This window comes from Lacerta agilis, chromosome 4, assembly GCF_009819535.1.
Source record: "Lacerta agilis isolate rLacAgi1 chromosome 4, rLacAgi1.pri, whole genome shotgun sequence".
NCBI classification, from domain to species: Eukaryota; Metazoa; Chordata; class Lepidosauria; order Squamata; family Lacertidae; genus Lacerta; species Lacerta agilis.
Window position 1 is genome coordinate 38,039,026 of NC_046315.1, and position 19,649 is coordinate 38,058,674.

General features: G+C 40.4%; 1 protein-coding gene across 6 annotated transcripts in view; it reads left to right on the plus strand.

Annotated features, from left to right (window-relative positions):
- EPHA6 (EPH receptor A6) overlaps positions 1-19,649 on the plus strand; it is a 338,956-nt gene that overhangs the window by 296,551 nt on the left and 22,756 nt on the right. For all 6 annotated transcript variants that reach the window (XM_033146746.1, XM_033146748.1, XM_033146747.1 and 3 more), the window contains one exon: positions 9,428-9,637. In XM_033146746.1, the coding sequence (XP_033002637.1) occupies positions 9,428-9,637 (210 nt within the window). The remainder of the gene's footprint in view (positions 1-9,427; positions 9,638-19,649) is intronic.

The window sequence follows — 19,649 nt, forward strand, 5'->3', positions numbered from 1 at the left end:
AGACTGTATGTCTTGGATCAGCACTCTGTATGGACATGTTTGGGTTGCTGAGCAGAAGGCTATCAAGGTTATTTCATTGCCTATTTGTGGTGTTTTCTCTGTGCTTAGAATAGGACATACCAATAGCTAGGCCTATGGAATTACATATATATGATGTTATCAGTTGCCACATCATGACACAAATGATTTTTGCTAGCATCATGGACGGATGTGTTTACAAAGTGTTTAGGCATAAAGGTGGTTATAAATAATAGGTTGTTTCACACGTGTGTACACCATATGATTACTCATTGAGGAATGGCAGCTAAATGTGTGGGCTAGCCTCAAGAAAAGTGTTTTTTTTTTAATACAAGCATCAACCACAAAAAACACAAACAATAAAAACAATAAAAACCATAACAACAATAATAACACAGTTTGACAATTCAAATTTAAATACACTGATATACCTATGATTACACTTTTTTTTTTACAACACTGTTTCCCCGCCTCAAGAAAAGTGTTGTGTTTGAAGTGTTATTTGGTGATATGAAAAGTGTTAAATTTATGATAGTTCTTACATGCAGTTTGTCATTTGATGTTGCATGTGTGAACCAGCTTTATATTTTACTGAAGCATCAATATTCCATAGTCCAACTCACTATGGTCAAAAAGCCATTTGCACAAAGAGTTGCCTAACTGGATTGCCTGATCCAAATATTTTTAGTGTATGTCCTAACCCAAAGGAAGAGTATTCTTTTTAAACAGCATTACACAAATGAAAGGGGGGGGGTCATAGGGACAAAGGATGGTATACATCGCATATTGTATCCTGGGACAAAATAAAAGTTACTGTATATTCTGGCATATAAGACTACTTTTAAATCCAGGAAAATCTTCTCAAAAGTCGGGGGTCGTCTTATACGCCGAGTGGAGAATCTGTGGTCGAGTTTATCTCAAACTCTATATTTTAACTGGAAAGGTTGGGGGTCATCTTATATGCCCAGTCATCTTATACGCCGGAAAATATGGTAACTCAGATCACACTGGAAGATGGTATAGGTTGCTGTTGTAAGTGGCGTTAGTTCTTTTACAACAAATTGCAACCAGACAGCATAAAAAGTATCTGGTGTAGCTATGCCTTGCAATGGTCAAACACAGAGGGTAACGTTTTCCAGAGCAGCAATATTTCAAGCACTCATACCAAAGCATAAGGTTCGAGTTGTTGTTGGCACCCATCTGTCTCAGGAGGCAATGGAAGTTACAGTGCCTGCTGTGGCTGTAGAGACCAATATGGGAGAGATACGTTTTATTGCAGGTGAGGTAGATGAAGACTTCTGGTTGTGCTGCTACAGGTGCCCTATGGCGCGTTCCATTTTCTGTATGATGGCAAGCATGCGGCAGCCAATAAAAGGATTACTAAATGTTTTAATATAACTGTCTTACAATCACACCCTTTGCTTAGTGCCTTAGTCAATACTAGATCTTGCAGGTAGGTAGTTACAGAAAAGATAGATATGGAAACATGGGTACAAAATGGAGGTGACCTGGCAACACAGCTTAGCAGACACTTTTTCCATTCTTCTAGATTATTATTTATTAGATTTATAAACTGCTGTTCATCAAAAGATCTCAGGTCAGTCCACAAGGTAAAAACACAAGATAAAAGCACTAATAAATAGTCAAAACATAAGCAACAAAACAGTAACCCCCTCTGTACTATACTACTACTATATCATACAAAAAATCTGAAGTCTCAATATTTCTAATTATTTTTGTGCAAATTAATGAAAAAAGCTAAAGTTCTGTCACTTTATGAATTGTATTACTAAAGTTTAACTACTATTTCTGTACAGCATGTTTTGGTTTTTAAAGGGGCACTGTGACTGTTTTATTTGTTGTTGTGTTTTATATCAAGGTGTAAATCCAGAGAACCTATATTGCATTTGGGTAAAAATAACAGATTGTTGCAGAAAGTACTCTTTTTATTGTTGACATGTACTTCAGACCTTAGTAGTGCAAAGCACCATAATAAGTTTTGTTTCATTTCTGTGGTACATTAACAAAAGACAATACAGCAGAGTAAAAGACCAAAACATATTACCAAACTTAGATTCCTAAAGGCAAGTCCAAAATAGGCCAAGGGAGGGAAGTGAAAAATATTTTCTGTGGGAAAGAAATGTCAGGATATATTGCTCTTTGAAGAAGCAGCCATTATATAATTCCCAGTACAGCCTTGCCATTAACCTTATCCTTTCTGTCAGTTAGAGGTTAGATGCTTCAGCAGAAGCTCATGTTAAATAATGTTGGGAAAGGAGACGAGAGTTCCATAAAATGAAGTCATAAAGTGTGTGCTATAAATCCATCTAACCTATCCTCTCCAGTCAGAGTTCATTTTGGGTGGAGGAGACCCACACGACACTGCAAAGTTTAATAGCTCCCATCTTTATTTGTCTGCTGTAAAAGATGCTAAAAATGAGCTTGTTCTCATCCTTGCTCACTCTCTCACTCTCATGCAGCATGCACACATGCCATCTTTAGCAGACTTTGCAACAAAGTTGTAGAATGAAACCAGGGGCGTAGCAAGGGGGGGTGCGGTAGGTGCAGTTTGCCTCGGGGGTCCCCACTGAGGGGGATGACAAAATGGTGGGCGGCACTCACCACAGGGCCTGCAGCGCGCCCAAGCCACGTGTCTCTCCTGGGAGTGACGTGGCTTGAGTGCCTACAGGCTCCGCACTGCCCCAAACAGTCCGCCCGTTGCCTCCCCCTCAGCTGCAGGGCAGCTGAGCGGGAGGAAGCAGGCAGACTCCTCAGAGGCCCCGTGATGACCCCGTGGGCGGCTGGCCCCACCCCCATGCCCTGCCCCCGTGGGCGCTGGCCCGCCTCCCGCGCCCAATCGGCTTGCTCTGCTGCTGAACGAAACCTCCCCATTTTATTTACTTGTTTTACTTATTTTGCACTTTGAAAACAATATCTTTTATTTCATACTAGCAACTTTCTACTTGGCATTGCTCAGGAATTCTAAGAAACCAGAAGATCACTTGGTATAGTCATTGCGGTTTTTAAAGGTTCAGTACGTCATCATGATTCAGAAAGTTGTTCAATTGTATCCAAACAGACGAAAACCTACTTCTTTGTGCTAGGAACCATAATGCAAAATTTAGTTAAAATAAGTGTCGATACTATGCTCTCTCTCATGCATGTTTTTAAACCCCAAATACAGACACTATTGCATGGCATAAGTTAAATGTCATGACACAAGCCAGGGTCAGAATGCTAGTTGTTTGCCAATACTATTGTTTTTCAGTCCCAGGTAGAGGACAAAACTAGAAGGCAGGAGGGGAGCAACGATACACAGCTGGTTGGCTTTATGGATCACAAGCTGTGCAGGCAAGCCCAGTTTAGATGTTCTTTAACTCTATAGAGTATATCTGGATGTTCTGGGAAAAGTAAATTCTCTACCACAGTTGCTATTGCACTGAGCAAAGTATTGATTTATATTTTCTTTAATGGCGCCAATCCAGGCTGGAGGCCTGATTGAATCAGCAGAGTCTGGAAATCAAACTGTTACAGAAAAAGTATTTGTTTTAAAAACATGTACAAAAACTTGGTCCAGCAGCCTTTCAGCCTTTGGAAATTTGCTACACAGCTATTTCAGGATGTGTAATGGGTGAGGGTGTTCTTCCATCAGCCTTTTTTAAAAACTCCAATCTAACATTTTGTTGTAGATACTGAGAGTCAAGAGACATTTGTGCAGGTCAATGACAATTTTTGTTGTTTTGTCCTAACATTAACATGTTCTGTGTAGTGATTGGTTTGAACACTGCAAGTTTATAGCTTAAAGAGTAATATATGAGCTCTCTCCTGGTCTTCCTGAAGCAGAAAGAGCCCTGTTGACATGTAGACAACATTCCTTTCTCCACAAGAGCAGGGGTGCAGCTTCTTCTATCTCTGTTTTGTGTGGTTTTGCACAAGGCAAAACCTGGCAAGTGTACCATTGGTAGATTATACATAGGGTTCCTTCTAATATTATCCTGTGGTGTGGGCACAATGGCAGCAGTGGTTCTTCCCACAGCTCTGGAGCAACATTAGAAGCTCCAGGAGTCAGGACACATGAGAAAAGCCTACACTAGGGCTCGTGCATCACTCGTCTGGAAAGTAGTCAAGGGATGAGCCATAACATGGGTGACTCCCACTGTTTGCTTATTTATATTTACAATATTTTCACCCCATCCTTCAAGTTGAAAAAAGGCTTCCAGAAGGGGAATTAGACAAAACCTGCCTTCAACTCACGGTCTAAACGGCATGATACAAAAGGGAGAGGGGCTGAGAATGACTCAGGCGCTATTTACTTTCGCTTTTGCCTCAACTTTCCCCCAGATAAACCTGCTGTTTACCACTGAATTGGAACAAACACCAATCGTTTTTTCTGCAGATTGACGTTTCTTCTAACTCAGCAGTCAACAGTGGATTTTGTCGGGGTGGGACAAATGAAAAACCACTCTGATCTGTGTCTAGAACAAGTGGAAAACTTCTCAGACCCATTCTTTCTAGGCATGGAACAAGCGGAAGTGTGGACAGGCACTTAGTGACAATGTTCTTATAATGACCAGCAGCAATGATAAGAGTTCAAGGAGAGAAAGAGGCAAAGGTTACTGGTCTTTCAGCTGAACTGGTGGGACGGCTGCTGCTAGATGACAGTGGACAGAGGTGACCCTGGTGGAACTGAGTGTTGTTTGGTTTGGTTTGTTTCCATCAGAGTCAGTGGGAAAGCACTGCTATCCCATCCCTCCCTCTGTAATAGCCTCCTGGAAACATGGCACAAAACTTTGCATCTTCCCCTAATATTGCAAGGCATTCCTACACCACCATCATATTTTGAAAGCACAGAAAGCTATCATACATTTCCAGACCAAGTGATAGAATTTTGGGTTGCATTGCTTTAGACTGCTGGTAGGACTTCATATTTTTAAATTAACACATAAAAAGCTTCCTTTATGTAGGAAACTAGTACATCAGGCAGAGAGGATACATGAAAATCCTTTTCCCTGATGAGTAGGTGTTGCCCTACAATGAGTTTTTTATATGGGTAAATATTTTAAAAATTGCCCCACCTGCAGCCTCAAGTGATCTAGTTGAAAATTGTAGCACTTTGTGTAGAAGGGTACTGTGAATAAATAAAACATTCCCTATAACATCTTAATTAACCATTCCAAATGTATCTTAAGCAAAGGTATGAACTTGCCCAGGTATTTTCATAATTAAAAAGAGATTTGTGTCAGTTAAGTATCAGTATTCATATCTTTATGTTCCATTGTGTTATTCTGCAAGAAACTTTGTTCCCCACACCCATGGTTCAGTTCTCATAGTTAAAGGCAATGAATACATAAATCAATGTATAGGCTGTGGAAGTGTGAACGTTATGCACTTCTGATTTTCTATAATTAAAGATTGAAGTGGGACTTGCAGATCTGAGTCAGATTTTGTTTTTTGGGTGTAAAATGGTTTCTTCTCTGGAACATGTTAAGAGCAAAGTTCTGCTGCAGAATGAAAAGCTTCCACTGGGGAAGCTTGATTTGTTGCCCATAATACTTTATGCAGTGTTCTGTAACTGGACTGGAATATTTCTTGAGTCAGGTTTTGCAAACGGCATCAGATGCTGAATATAAAACAATTTCTCTCATGTGCATTGGATGGGCAGCATAAATGTGCAACCAGCCAGGCATTAGATATTCTTTTGGCTGTCAAGGATAGTTTATTTGGCAAAGCTATTAAAGACTGTTTAGAATTTGATGGAACAGTGCTCTGGATAAATTCACTCTGGTTTGAATTGTTACAGAGGCTGATAAACATCCTCAGCAGCCAACTGGGAATTGTATCAAAAGTACTTCTTGTGTTAACCCCTGAGAGTCAGAAATAAGCCCTAGATAACAACCCTGAGTCACTTAAATACTTGGGGGAAATTGCATCTTCCCTCTTGAGACAAATAAAACAAAAAAGAAGAGGTAATTGTCAGAGGATATCTATATCAAGATGTGTATCTATTCTGAGTTTATTTGCATAGAGAGTCAAGTATCTGAAGAAAAGCTGTATGAGTTGTTACGGGATCACAGTTGATGTATGAGGAACATCGGGATGTAGGGCTGTGAGAGAATCAAGGCCTGTGGTAGTTGAGGCCTAATAAATTGTGGCACCTGCCTTTTTAAAGTGGTTTTAAATTAGGGCTGTGTGTATGCTGTATGTGAAGATGTGTAGAGGGGAATCAGAATGTGGCAGCAGGGACAGAATTTAGTTGCCCAAGAATCCTGGACTTCTTAATTTAAAAAAAAAGCAAGATTCTAGCCCTTATGCCTTCATGGATATAACTGAAAGTGGTGGGCAATACCTGCTGTAACATCTGAACCCACAAAGTTTGCTGAATAAGATTTCCAGTAGTTGGGACACCACAGTTTCATTTATTGTTTATCACTGTGCAAGATTTGCAGAACCCAGAAAAAAATATGCAGTATAGTAAACTGTATGATTATTTATGCCAATTGAGAGTAATTTTGATAAATTCCATAGTTTCTATAGGTTCAATTATTTAAGGACATAGGAAGCTGCCTTATACTGAGTCAGGCCATCGATCCACTCAGTACAGTGGTACCTCGGGTTACATATGCTTCATGTTACATACGCTTCAGGTTACAAACTCCACTAACCCAGAAATAACACTTCAGGTTAAGAACTTTGCTTCAGGATAAGAACAGAAATCGTGCTCCGGCGGCGCAGCGGCAGTGGGAGCTCCCATTAGCTAAAGTGGTCTTCAGGTTAAGAACGGACCTCCAGAACAAATTAAGTACAATGGTACCTCAGGTTAAGAACTTAATTCGTTCTGGAGGTCCATTCTTAACCTGAAACTGTTCTTAACCTGAAGCACCACTTTAGCTAATGGGACCTCCCGCTGCCGCTGCACCGCCAGAGCACAATTTCTGTTCTTATCCTGAAGCAAAGTTCTTAACCTGAAGCGTTATTTCTGGGTTAGCGGAGTATGTAACCTGAAGCGTATGTAACCTGAGGTACCACTGTACTTAACCGAAGGCACCACTGTATTGCCAATACTGTCTGGTTGCTGCTTTCTAGTATTTCAGGCAGGGAACATTCCCCACCCTACTTGAAGATGCCTAGGATTGAATCTGGGACCTTTTTTCATGCATATGCTCTGCTACTGAGCCGTTGGAACCCTGCTGCATATTTTTTGAGCCTTGTAAAGTTCCATTAACTTGTATTTGTAGATACATGGTCAGTAATAACTCCACAGCCAAGACATTTGACATTTGACATCTGCCAGCTTTTGTAAGAATGTGCAACCTTTCCTTTATCTAGTCTGGAAGTCAGCTCTTGACCACACTTACTAAACCTTGTTCTGAAGTCAACACTAGTATTTTTATTAGTGGGGAAGATGTTCCTTGAAGGCAATTTATAGTCACAGTTTAGGGCCAAACTACACCTGTGTGTGAGACAGAGAATATTGTCCCAGCCCCCAAGCAGAGGGTGGGACGTGCATCCCTGCCATAATAGATAAATATTTGATGCATAAACAGCCAAAAGGAAAACTTCACTATTGAAAGATATTGAGGGAATAAAGGTAGCACAGAAAACAGTATTGAGAAGCTTTGCAGACTACGTCGTTTAAGGATTAGTGTGGGTGTAGCATGACATGATCTGGAAAGTCAAGTGTGTGAGAAATAAAGGCATCACTTAGAAGCAGAACATATGGAATAAGGACAGCATAAAATCACACGCTATAGGCAAGTGTGAAATGCTGAAGTACTTGAAGATGGGGAAAATATATATTTCAAATGTTATGCAGTAGCAATAATCATAGAGATTTGGAGTGACAAGAATGTGGGCAAAGAACAGTTTTAAAGTACCCATTTAAAAATATATTAGTAAATTATGACTGTCTTGCTATGGTCAAGAAAAGACAAGAAGCAGTCTGAATTTTCTTAAATTGAAGGACACATTTCTATAATCCTTTCTTTGACCTTTGAAAGCTACCATATCCTCAAAGTGGTATCGTATCCTCACTCCTATCTTACATGTGTATTCCAGAAGGTAGTGTTGGGGAAGGGTGGTTGCTGGGTGACCTTGGGCTAGTCACACTTCTTTGAAGTCTCTCAGCCCCACTCACCTCACAGAGTGTTTGTTGTGGGGGAGGAAGGGAAAAGGAGAATGTTAGCCGCTTTGAGACTCCTTTGGGTAGTGATAAAGCGGGATATCAAATCCAAACTCCTCCTCCTCCTGCTCCTCCTCCACTTCTTCTCCTTCTTCTTCTTCTTCTGTAAAGGTTCTGTAGCTTCCCAATGCTGGCAACACCATACTTTTTCTTAAAGCATATTTTGTAATATTATAAAATATAAAATTAACTCCATCTAAAAATTAGATAATGCAGGTTATTGTGCCAGGCTTACATATATGTATACCTGTTACTTAAGTTTTTAAACCAGTAGTTAAAAAAACCCCCAAAACCATTGCCATCTATTGCTGCAATGTGTTAAGTGGCCTCCATAATATTGTGGGTTTTGCAGGCAAAACGATATAAACATGTTTTTTATTACTGATTATCCAATCTTAAAGTCATGATTTTATTTCAAGTATTTTTGAAGGTAGTTCTTGAGTCAGTACTTTTCTGTCCAAAAATGGATTAGTAATATGAAGAGCTATTTGGGTTATCTTTTCTACATTATTTCCATAGAGACATTCTAAGTAGCTAACCTTGGAGAAGAGTGTATCTATTCTTAGGATTTTTTCCTCTAATTTCCTCAGTATTCATCTTTAATTAAAGATTGTTGCCACAGGATTAGGCAAGAGATAGCTACTAATTTAGCACATAGCATATTCATTCATGTGTTACCACAGTCTTACTTGACAGACATAGTAGTGTAATTTGTAAGAGCTTATTTATATAACAGATATGTCTATCATTACTTTGGAACTGGTTGCTAGACATTGAGCTGTAAATATTGTGGATTGGTCCATTGTCTGGCTCTAAAAAGAGGAGCACATCAGTCTTAACTGTGAAGGCTAGGGGAATTACAGTACAGTGAAATTGTGGGTAAGTCCTTCATGGTTTGGGACCACAGTTCTTGTAAGACTGTCTCCATACGTACCTACCCAAACATGAATGGAGGGCCTACTGAAGGTACTGCCACAATTTTAGGTGTAAGAAGTAGGTACCAGAGAAAGGGCCATCTCAATGGTGGCATTCCATTGTGGGAAATGCTACAAATGTGAAAAAAAGGTCCAAGACCCAAAAGCCAATGGGGATAATTAAATAAATTATATGGGGAGGTGTGCCTGGATTAGCAAATTGTGGTTAGGCATTTGTGCAATGTAAACTGAAGAAAGTTGAGTTAAACTTGAAAATGTAAATGTTCTTGAAGCTGACAATCTACCTTCCTTGCAGAAGCATGATGGCCACTTCACAGTTATCCAGCTAGTTGGCATGCTGCGTGGAATTGCTTCTGGCATGAAATACCTCTCAGATATGGGCTATGTACATAGAGACTTGGCAGCTCGGAATATTTTGGTCAACAGTAATCTCATGTGTAAAGTCTCTGATTTTGGATTATCGCGGGTATTAGAGGATGACCCTGAAGCAGCTTATACAACAAGTGTAAGTTTCTTTTTTTATTTCTAATACAAAAAGACAATTGATGCAAGATATTTATTTCTCATTTTCTTTTTACAGTAATTCTTAACTTCTGTCTCGATAATGTTTAGATTGGATGCTTCTTGTATTAAGCTATGTTTGTGACTGGTTATCTTTACTGCAAAATGGGATGTTTCAAATGCCATTTTCTTTATCACGAAGGTACATCCGAAGAAGGTCCCTACTCCCATCTAGGCAATTTTATTTTGCTCTTTTCATTTTCTAGGGCCAGAGTTCCCCGTAACCTGAATTTATTGGTGATAATTGGAATTTTATTTTTGAGCTACATAAACTTACTATCTAGATATTATTATTTCATATCCTAGAGTCACCACAATAACAAAGCAGTGAAACTCTTGTGCTTCCATTATTTAGGCATGATTAGGTTTATTTCAGATATCTTTTAAATTTGGAAAAAAGGAATTACCTGAGCATGATGTCGTTCATGCATCAGTTTGGTAATTCAAATTTTCCCTTCGATTCACCTTGATTCTGTTTGTTGGAATATTACCTAATAACTTATGTAATGTTGTTCCTTCATTTTTTATATGAAGGGATGCAGTACTGTAGAAAACTGGTCTAGGTCATGGATGCATAATGGAAACTCACTTTAGCATTCCCAAACACTCTGCAACTAGGTTTATAATTCATACCTATACTGTGTATGAAAATTTCATTTGTTTCGTTAGAACTGTAGTACCAAGAATGGTCATGGTGATATAAGTTTGGGGGAGGGAAACCCCCTAAACCCAAGAAATTAATGAATGTCAGAATCTATGTAATATTTGGAGTATTAAAGGGAAGATTCCAGGCCACTGGAAAAATACAGGCTAAGCTTCCTTTCTAGGCTAGAGCCTCACCTGGGATAGAGGCATTAATGTGTCAAAAGGTGTTGATGACCAACATCCAAGAGGAATCCTTGAGCCTGGGCAGATCCAAGCAGGGGTGTGTGGGGAAAGAGAAGACCAGAACCATCTTGGCAGACTGGCTGAAGGGAGGCTGGAGAGATGCCTTGGACTTGAGTGCTGCACTGCTGTGGGGAATAAGCCTCTCTTAAGATGACTATGCTTTAAGATCTGAACTCCATATAAATCCAGGTATAAATAAAATATGTGAATAAATCATATTTCGTAAAGCTAAAACAGCCTCCACCTCATCTTGATTCTCAGCGGAAACATGACCCCAGGATGAGCGCCTGGATGTGGGAATACACTTTGCAGGTGCATTCGCACCTGTGGTTATTTATGTTTATTTGTGATTGTTTGTACTTGTTTTTACTGTGTCCTTCCGCCTTGGAAGGAAAGGTAGCAATAGGATCCAGCAGGCGACTCACTGCTGGGATCCCTCCATGGGGAAAAAGTGGCTCCAATCTTCTTCCCGCCTTTTTTAGGGCAGCAACAGGACTGTTATTGGTTAATGTATTGATTATGACGTTGGTTATTCCCCTAATAAATAGCTGCCGCTCCCTGTTTGTGGTGTGGAGAAAGCCAAGAAGTAAGCACGAGAACATCGTTGCATGGCAAGCCCAGTTGCAAACAGAAAGCGAAACCAACCACACAGGGCAGCGGTAGGCTTCTCCACCAGACTGCAGTCTCCGTTGTTTTATTTCATTTTATTTTAAAGTCTTTTATTTGGCTGTTTGGTTTTGGCCACCTTTTAGCTCAGTTCTCCTCTCCGGAACCTTTTTTGGACCAGACAGACGCCTGCAGACATCCACGAGGCAGATTTATCACGAACTCACAGATTCAACCCTCAGATTGCAGCCAGCGGATCCCTTTCTTCACGGCGCGGTGGGAGCAGGCTCCAGAATTACCGGCCGTCCCGTCCGCAGGCTGCCCCATAGCTGGTGCCCGGTAGGCACCGGCTATCCCCACACCTGGAACCCCACTAGAATCTTGCTACTGCTCAGCAGAGGTTGGCGTGTCACCTTTGTAGCAGTCTATTCCAAGGTGCTCTTTAACCCTATGTTTTAGATTCTGAAGCCTGGCTCATTTCCATGGGATAAAAAAAGGTAAAGGACCCCTCACAGTTAAGTCCAGTCGCGAATGACTCTGGGGTTGCTGCGCTCATCTCGCTTTACTGGCCGAGGGAGCCAGTGTTTGTTCGCAGAGTTTTTCCGGGTCATGTGGCCAGCATGACTAAGCCACTTCTGGCGAAACCAGAGCAGTGCATGGAAACGCCATTTACTTTCCCGCCGGAGCAGTACCTATTTATCTACTTGCACTTATAAACTCATGCATAACTGAATACAGCAGTATAGGGAATTTACCAGTTCCTTATAGACATGTGGGCTGTGTACTTTTACGCAACTCTCCCAACCTTCAAGGGCTTTTCTGTTTAACTTCAATAGAGAACACAGATCTGCATGCCTGTTGTGCACTCAGATCTGATCTTGATTCAGTTGAAATGAATGGGGAAACCTTTTAGGCATTACAGGTATGAAGGGGGCAACATGACTACATGCCTCTTTTATTTTAGCAAGGCATGTTAAGGCTGCCTGTTCTGGTGCTACACATGACTAGTTACTGACTGCAGTGTCTGTTTTATTGCAAGGCACTTGTGGTATGATATGCTCAGGGTCTGCCTGCCCTGGGCATGCAGGGAACAGGAGGTTCCCAGAGAAGGCACTCTCAAATTTCCAGGCAAGGCAAGAGGCACTGCAGAATACATTGTGAAATGTAAGATGGCTTAGAACTGTTATACCAAAAGGCACTTTCAAAACAGCAAAAGAACAATATACCAACACTATGAAGACAACTATGTGTACACTGTCCAAAAATAATTGTCTGTGGAAGGCAGTGAATGCACTCTATGCCTGTGTGTGTACACACTTTATGTTTGGAGAACTGTTACCTGCAAGACACCTTCCCCAAATGCCCAAATAAACTAGTGGAATAATTGTCACTCTCATCATCAATCCACACTATTTGTTTTTGAAAACTGCAACCTCTAAATTGCAATATTGGCCATGCTGCAGGTGCTGTGTTTTTAAATGCTTTGCATCAACCAACACATTCTTCAAACTCCTTAGAGCCTGTTCAGTTATAATAAATACAAATATCTGCTCACAGAAGAGGTCTAATCACATATAAGCAGTGTAAAATTAGAAGGTAATCATAACTTCTCATTGTTTTTTTAAAAACTGCACAAGAACTCTCAAGCCATAATTTTCACTTATTACAACCTATGAACTTGTTTTTAATCTAATAAGAGTTCCGGAGCAGGTAAAAAAGTGCTTGATTTAAAGCACTGCCATTGGGGTGTGGTGTGTGTGTGTGTGTTGTTGTTGTTGTTTTTTTAAAGGCTGCTATATACCTTTAAAAAGCTGCTTGAAAGGCAACTTTTCCCAGCGTAGAGATGCAGAAACTGGAAAAAACTTCATCTGTTACATTTCCCCCTGTCATGCTGTCTCTAAAGCCGTAGGAGCCAATGCAGAATAAAAGATAACAACCATAGAGAAAGCAGATATCTAAGGAAGGAGACGCGATGCAAGATAGCCCAGTTGAGAACTGAGAAAGGAAGGACTTGGATGTAGCCTATCTTTCTAGTCATATTTCCATACACATTGGCTCCATTTGGTGTGTTAACTGTTAATATTTATTCTGTTTCTTTAGAAACCAGAAAGTGTTTATGGACCTCATACTGAGTTTTATGGAAATAAGAGATAATTCTCTGCCTGATGTCACTGAAGGCAAGACTTGTCTTATAATATTAAAACAAAAGAGAAAGACTTAAAAGCTAGTAACATTTTACCTGTGGCACTTGTGTGTCAGGAATGGATAAGGAAACATCCAAGATAACTGACGAATATGATTTTCGCCATCAAAACACTGTGTTAATGTATACTGGAAGTTGCCAGGACAACAGCCACAAACACAATTACATGTCTATTTTATGAACAGAAAGAAACTCTTATCAATACATAGAGAAAATAAGTTCTTGAACCTTTCATGGTTTATCAAAATTCCTGCATTCTAAGAAGTAGATTACCGTAATTTCCTCTGTCACAGTGTTTTTTCCATCTACAAAGAAGATGAATAATGTCTGGTTCACATTGTCACCAAACTTGGTGTTCTCTGGTGCAATAATACAGCAAACATTTCTCTTGCTTTTTAAAAATTAAATTTGCATACAGTATCTTATCCAAATTATCTATATGTGTTTCCTCCCAAATGTATGACATAGCATGTCATGTTGTGGTAAACACATAGTCTGATTCATATGAATTTACTATCTCGTCAATATTGGTGTGCCAGCATTACTCTAATAAGCCCCTTTGAGTTCATTGGGGCTTACTTCCAGGTAAATGTGTATAGGATTGCAGCTGTGATGCAGCAGAATGATCTCCAAGGCTGGGTTTACCTGTCCCTAATTTTTATTGTGATGAACTTATATTAATTTAGAATAATGTTCATTATTAACCTTCCTGTCTAGCAATCTATAAAATTTTGGCTTGAATATATAAATACTAATATAATCACTGCCAGAACTGCTTTTGCAAGCATCTGCCGCATGTATAGAACACCAAACCAATTAGTCTTTTGCTGTGTATGCACTATACATACCTTTAAAGCACATTATTTCCTTCAAATAATTCTGGGCACTGTAGTTCACCCCTCACAGAGTTACGATTCCCAGAAACCCTTAACAAACTAGAATTCTTTGAAAGGAAAAACATGCTTTGAATGTGCTTGTGTATGTGTCCTTTGCATACTAAAATGACATGCAGAACTGTAAACTGATCACTGACATCAAACATCTGCAATCATTTATCTTATTGCTGCTGACCTCCTTCAAGCTAATGCTTGCCATTCACACTAAAGTCCCTCCACCACTGGCGGAGGAAGAGGAGTGCGGGGGGGAGCGCACCGCCCCCAGCAGCGTGATCCCGGTGGGGTGCCATCGCGGCTGCCCCCCGCCCACGCTGGGTGCCACGCCCCCAGGACACACACCAGCCCCGCCCCCACCTGCTCTCCACCTCCCGGTGCCGGAGCATGAAGCTCCACCACTGCCCTCCACAAAGATGTTTGACCAAGTACCTGCTTCTACACAGTTCAGTCCCACATTAAATAATAAAAATGAGAATACACAGAAAACCATAAAGATTAATGTTTTAATTAACCTGGAGATCACCACACCTGTTGTTTTGTATGACTAGTTGTACTGGAATGTGAATTGGGATGCATGGCAATGGTGAATTGAAACTGAGGCAATGGGACACATTTAGTTTAAATCCTTGATTCCCGATCTAGTAAGTGATACCTGCAAACATTCTTTGGGTCAAGGAATATCTAAAAATAAGTAATGCTGGCACACCAATATTGACGAGATAGTAAATTCATATGATCGATTTCACAGAATTAGAAACATAGTAAGCACGCTGGTAACACTGAAAGCAAACTGACCATAGGAATAATTTTTTAAAAAACAACCAAAAACAACAGCAGAATAATTGTTCCTGCTATTAAGATTTATAGAGCAAAATTAGATTCTATATTTTATATGGAGCTCAATTATGAGATATGTATATGTTAATACATAATGCAGAGTAAGTCAATATTTTAGTGATTATCTTCACCGAGTTCTGTCCCATGGGCCAAGACACATGCAGAGATAATAGAGATTTTCATTAGAGCCCAATAGTGAAAAATAAATAATTGTTTAACAATTACAACTGGCTTACCAAGCAGGTGGGTAAATATAAGTTTCCCACATATTGATTAATTGACCAAAATCTGAATCACTGAATAAAATTAAACACGGCCTTACGGAGATGGATGATGATGACATGATTCCCACACATAGAAATAAATTAAAAGCTATGGAAGTTAGCATGCAGGTTAATATTTTAGTAAACAAGCATGCCATTACTAGCCTTGTATTTTTATTTTTACTTTTAAATCACTGTGGGATGCTGTTGTTGTTCAGTCGTGTCTGACTCTTCATGACCTCATGGACCAAAGCACGCCAGGCATGCCTATCCTTCACTGCCTCTCGCAGTTTGGCCAAACTCATGTTAGTAGCTTCAAGAACACTGTCCAACCATCTCATCCTCTGCCGTCCTCTTCTCCTTGTGCCCTCCATCTTTCCCAACATCAGGGTCTTTTCTAGGGAGTCTTCTCTTCTCATGAGGTGGCCAAAGTACTGGAGCCTCAACTTCAGGATCTGTCCTTCTAGTGAGCACTCAGGGCTGATTTCTTTAAGAATGGATAGGTTTGATCTTCTTGCAGTCCATGGGACTCTCAAGAGTCTCCTCCAGCACCATAATTCAAAAGCATCAATTCTTCGACAATCAGCCTTCTTTATGGTCCAGCTCTCACTTCCGTACATTACTACTGGGAAAACCATAGCTTTAACTATATGGACCTTTGTCGGCAAGGTGATGTCTTTGCTTTTTAAGATGCTGTCTAGGTTTGTCATTGCTTTTCTCCCAAGAAGCAGGTGTCTTCTAATTTCGTGACTGCTGTCACCATCTGCAGTGATCATGGAACCCAAGAAAGTGAAATCTCTCACTGCCTCCATTTCTCCCCCTTCTATTTGCCAGGAGGTGATGGGACCAGTGGCCATGATCTTAGTTTTTTTGATGTTGAGCTTCAGACCATATTTTGCACTCTCCTCTTTCACCCTCATTAAAAGGTTCTTTAATTCCTCCTCACTTTCTGCCATCAAGGTTGTATCATCAGCATATCTGAGGTTGTTGATATTTTTTCCAGCAATCTTAATTCCGGTTTGGGATTCATCCAGCCCAGCCTTTTGCATGATGAATTCTGCATATAAGTTAAATAAGCAGGGAGACAATATACAGCCTTGTCATACTCCTTTCCCAATTTTGAACCAATCAGTTATTCCATATCCAGTTCTAACTGTAGCTTCTTGTCCCACATAGAGATTTCTCAGGAGACGGATGAGGTGATCAGGCACACCCATTTCTTTAAGAACTTGCCATAGTTTGCTGTGGTCCACACAGTCAAATGCATTTGCGTAGTCAATGAAGCAGAAGTAAATGTTTTTCTGGAACTCTCTAGCTTTCTCCATAATCCAGCGCATGTTTGCAATTTGGTCTCTGGTTCCTCTGCCCCTTCGAAATCCAGCTTGCACTCCTGGGAGTTCTCAGTCCACATACTGCTTAAGCCTGCCTTGTAGAATTTTAAGCATAACCTTGCTAGCGTGTGAAATGAGTGCAATTGTGCGGTAGTTGGAGCATTCTTTGGCACTGCCCTTCTTTGGGATTGGGATGTAGACTGATCTTCTCCAATCCTCTGGCCACTGCTGAGTTTTCCAAACTTGCTGGCATATTGAGTGTAGCACCTTAACAGCATCATCTTTTAAAGTTTTAAATAGTTCCGCTGGAATATCATCACTTCCACTGGCCTTGTTGTTAGCGAGGCTTTCTAAGGCCCATTTGACTTCACTCTCCAGGATGTCTGGCTCAAGGTCAGCAACCACACTACCTGGGGTGTGTGAGACCTCCATATCTTTCTGGTATAGTTCCTCTGTGTATTCTTGCCACCTCTTCTTGATGTCTTCTGCTTCTGTTAGGTCCTTTCCACTTTTGTCCTTAATTGTGGTAATCTTTGTACGAAATGTTCCTTTCATATCTCCAATTTTCTTGAACAGATCTCTGGTTTTTCCCATTCTGTTATTTTCCTCTATTTCTTTGCATTGCTCGTGGGATGCTATCTCACAGCTATCTTGAATTTTAAGGTAAGAGAAATAATTACTCCCTCTTTCTGCTGTACCCATATTCCATGATTGAACAAAACGCTATCTCTCCATTCCATCTGAATCAAGAGAGGCTGTTCAGGTGCTGGACCAGTGCCCAGAGGCAGTAATAGGGTAAATAAGGCCAATAAGCTGAGGCTGAATCCTTACAAGATGGAAGCACTATTGGTGGGTGGTTCCTGGGTCTGGGAGTTGATGAGGTAGCCAATTCTGAATGGGGTTGTATTCCTCCTGAAGGAACAGGTTCATAGCCAGGAGGTGCTGCTTCAGCCAACATTGTCTTTGAAGGCTCAGGTAGCCTTGATGACAAGAAGTACGTATTTCCAGCTATGGGTAGTTTGCTGGCTAAAGCCTTTCCTACACCAGAATATCCTTACAAGAATGGTATACTCCAGGGGTCAGCAAACATTTTCAGCAGGGAGGTGGTCCACTGTCCCTCAGACCTTTTGGGGGGCCGGACTATATTTTGGGAAAAAAATATGAACAAATTCCTATGCCCCACAAATAACCCAGAGATGCATTTTAAATAAAAGCACACATTCTACTCATGTAAAAACACCAGGCAGGTCCCACAAATAACCCAGAGATGCATTTTAAATGAAAGGACACATTCTACTCATGTAATAACACACTGATTCCTGGACCATCCGCAGGCCAGATTTAGAAGGTGATTGGGCCACATCTGGCCTCCAGGCCTTAGGTTGGGGACTCCTGCTATATACTCTGGTAACCAGCCATTTAGACCACTGCAATTCACGCCAAGTAGGGCTGCCAGTGGGGGTGGTTGTTGTTTTTGTTTGTTACTGCATTATGTATTATTGTGTTTTTATATTGTAAACCTGTAAAGGGCAGTATAGAAATTTAATAAATAATAAAACTAATACTGTATGATCCAGAGGTTGTAGCTTGTGCAGAATGCAGCTTCCTAGTTACTCATTGACAGAACTAAGTAAGAGTGTGATAAACCACTGCTGGGAGATCAGCTGACTTGTTTGCTTCCAGGCCGAGTTGTGGTGCAGAAAACCCTACACAGCTTGGGTCCCTGGTACCTGAAGAAGCGCCTCTCCCAGTATTAGCTGGTCCATACCCTGACATTTGTCAGGGAGGCCATGCTGATGATTCCGTCTGTAACCACTGTGCATTCTGTAGTGGCATGTTGTAGGGCCTTCTCAATGATGGCATATTGACTATGGAACTCCCTCTGGTCAAAGATATATTTGCCCCTCTTGTTGATGTCCTTTTGACATCAGTTGAAAATGTCTCTTTTTATTTTTGCATTTTAAGGTTTGAGGAAATAGTTGCTCTGTGTGCTCCTGTGAATTTTTTATTTCTATTATTTTGTGAGTGTTTGTGAGTGTTGTGCACGCTACCCCAATATCTGAGCAATGAGAGAATACAAGGGTTCCAGGTGTTTGCCCAGGGTTCAGCTTCCTTGGAATGAAGGTCAGTGTAGACGTTGGTGTCTTTAGGATATATGGTTTTATTTACAAATATATATAACTTAAACACAAGATGGAAGTGCTCACAATAACACCCAAAAAAAACTTGCTATTAATCACAATTTAGGATTCCATACAGATCAAGCATGTCTATATGTCCAGCTTCCAGCTTGCTTTCTGCTCAGCTTACACACACAGTGGGCTGAAGTATGCCTAGCTCTCTGTTGAATTGTGGCCAACAGGTTTAGATCTATTTGTTTCAGACAAATCTTCCACAGATATAACCGATTTGACTTTGTAGATACTGAAACAAAGTTTGTACTAGTCTCAGCAGGAAATCTGTGTGGGCTAAATATTTTTTTGCTCTGAACTTTGTCTCTTTGGTATCTTGGAATGGATGACATTCATTGCCTTTGACTGCCCCTCTGTGGCTGCACTGGAATTGTATTATAATACATAATAACTGTTAGCTGTCATCTAACATTGTCTTTGCCTCTTTTGAAAAATACATAATCTACGTCTTGCTATGTAAATTAGGTATTGTATACAAGTAGAGGGTTGTGGAGTTTTTTATATAAAAGTACTGTAGTGATCATCAGGAAATACAATAGTGTTCAACAATCAGCCATAATTGTCTGATATTGCGCTATGTGGTGCTTTAGCTTTTTTAAAAGAATTTATGACAAACTTGCACTTTTCAAAATAATCATTTTCTTCTTTTTCTTTTTTGTAAACTCATTCTTTATATATTTGATGAGCTGATTGGCTATTGTATTGGAAGTCATCTGATTTATACATTTCACTTTAAGTATCCT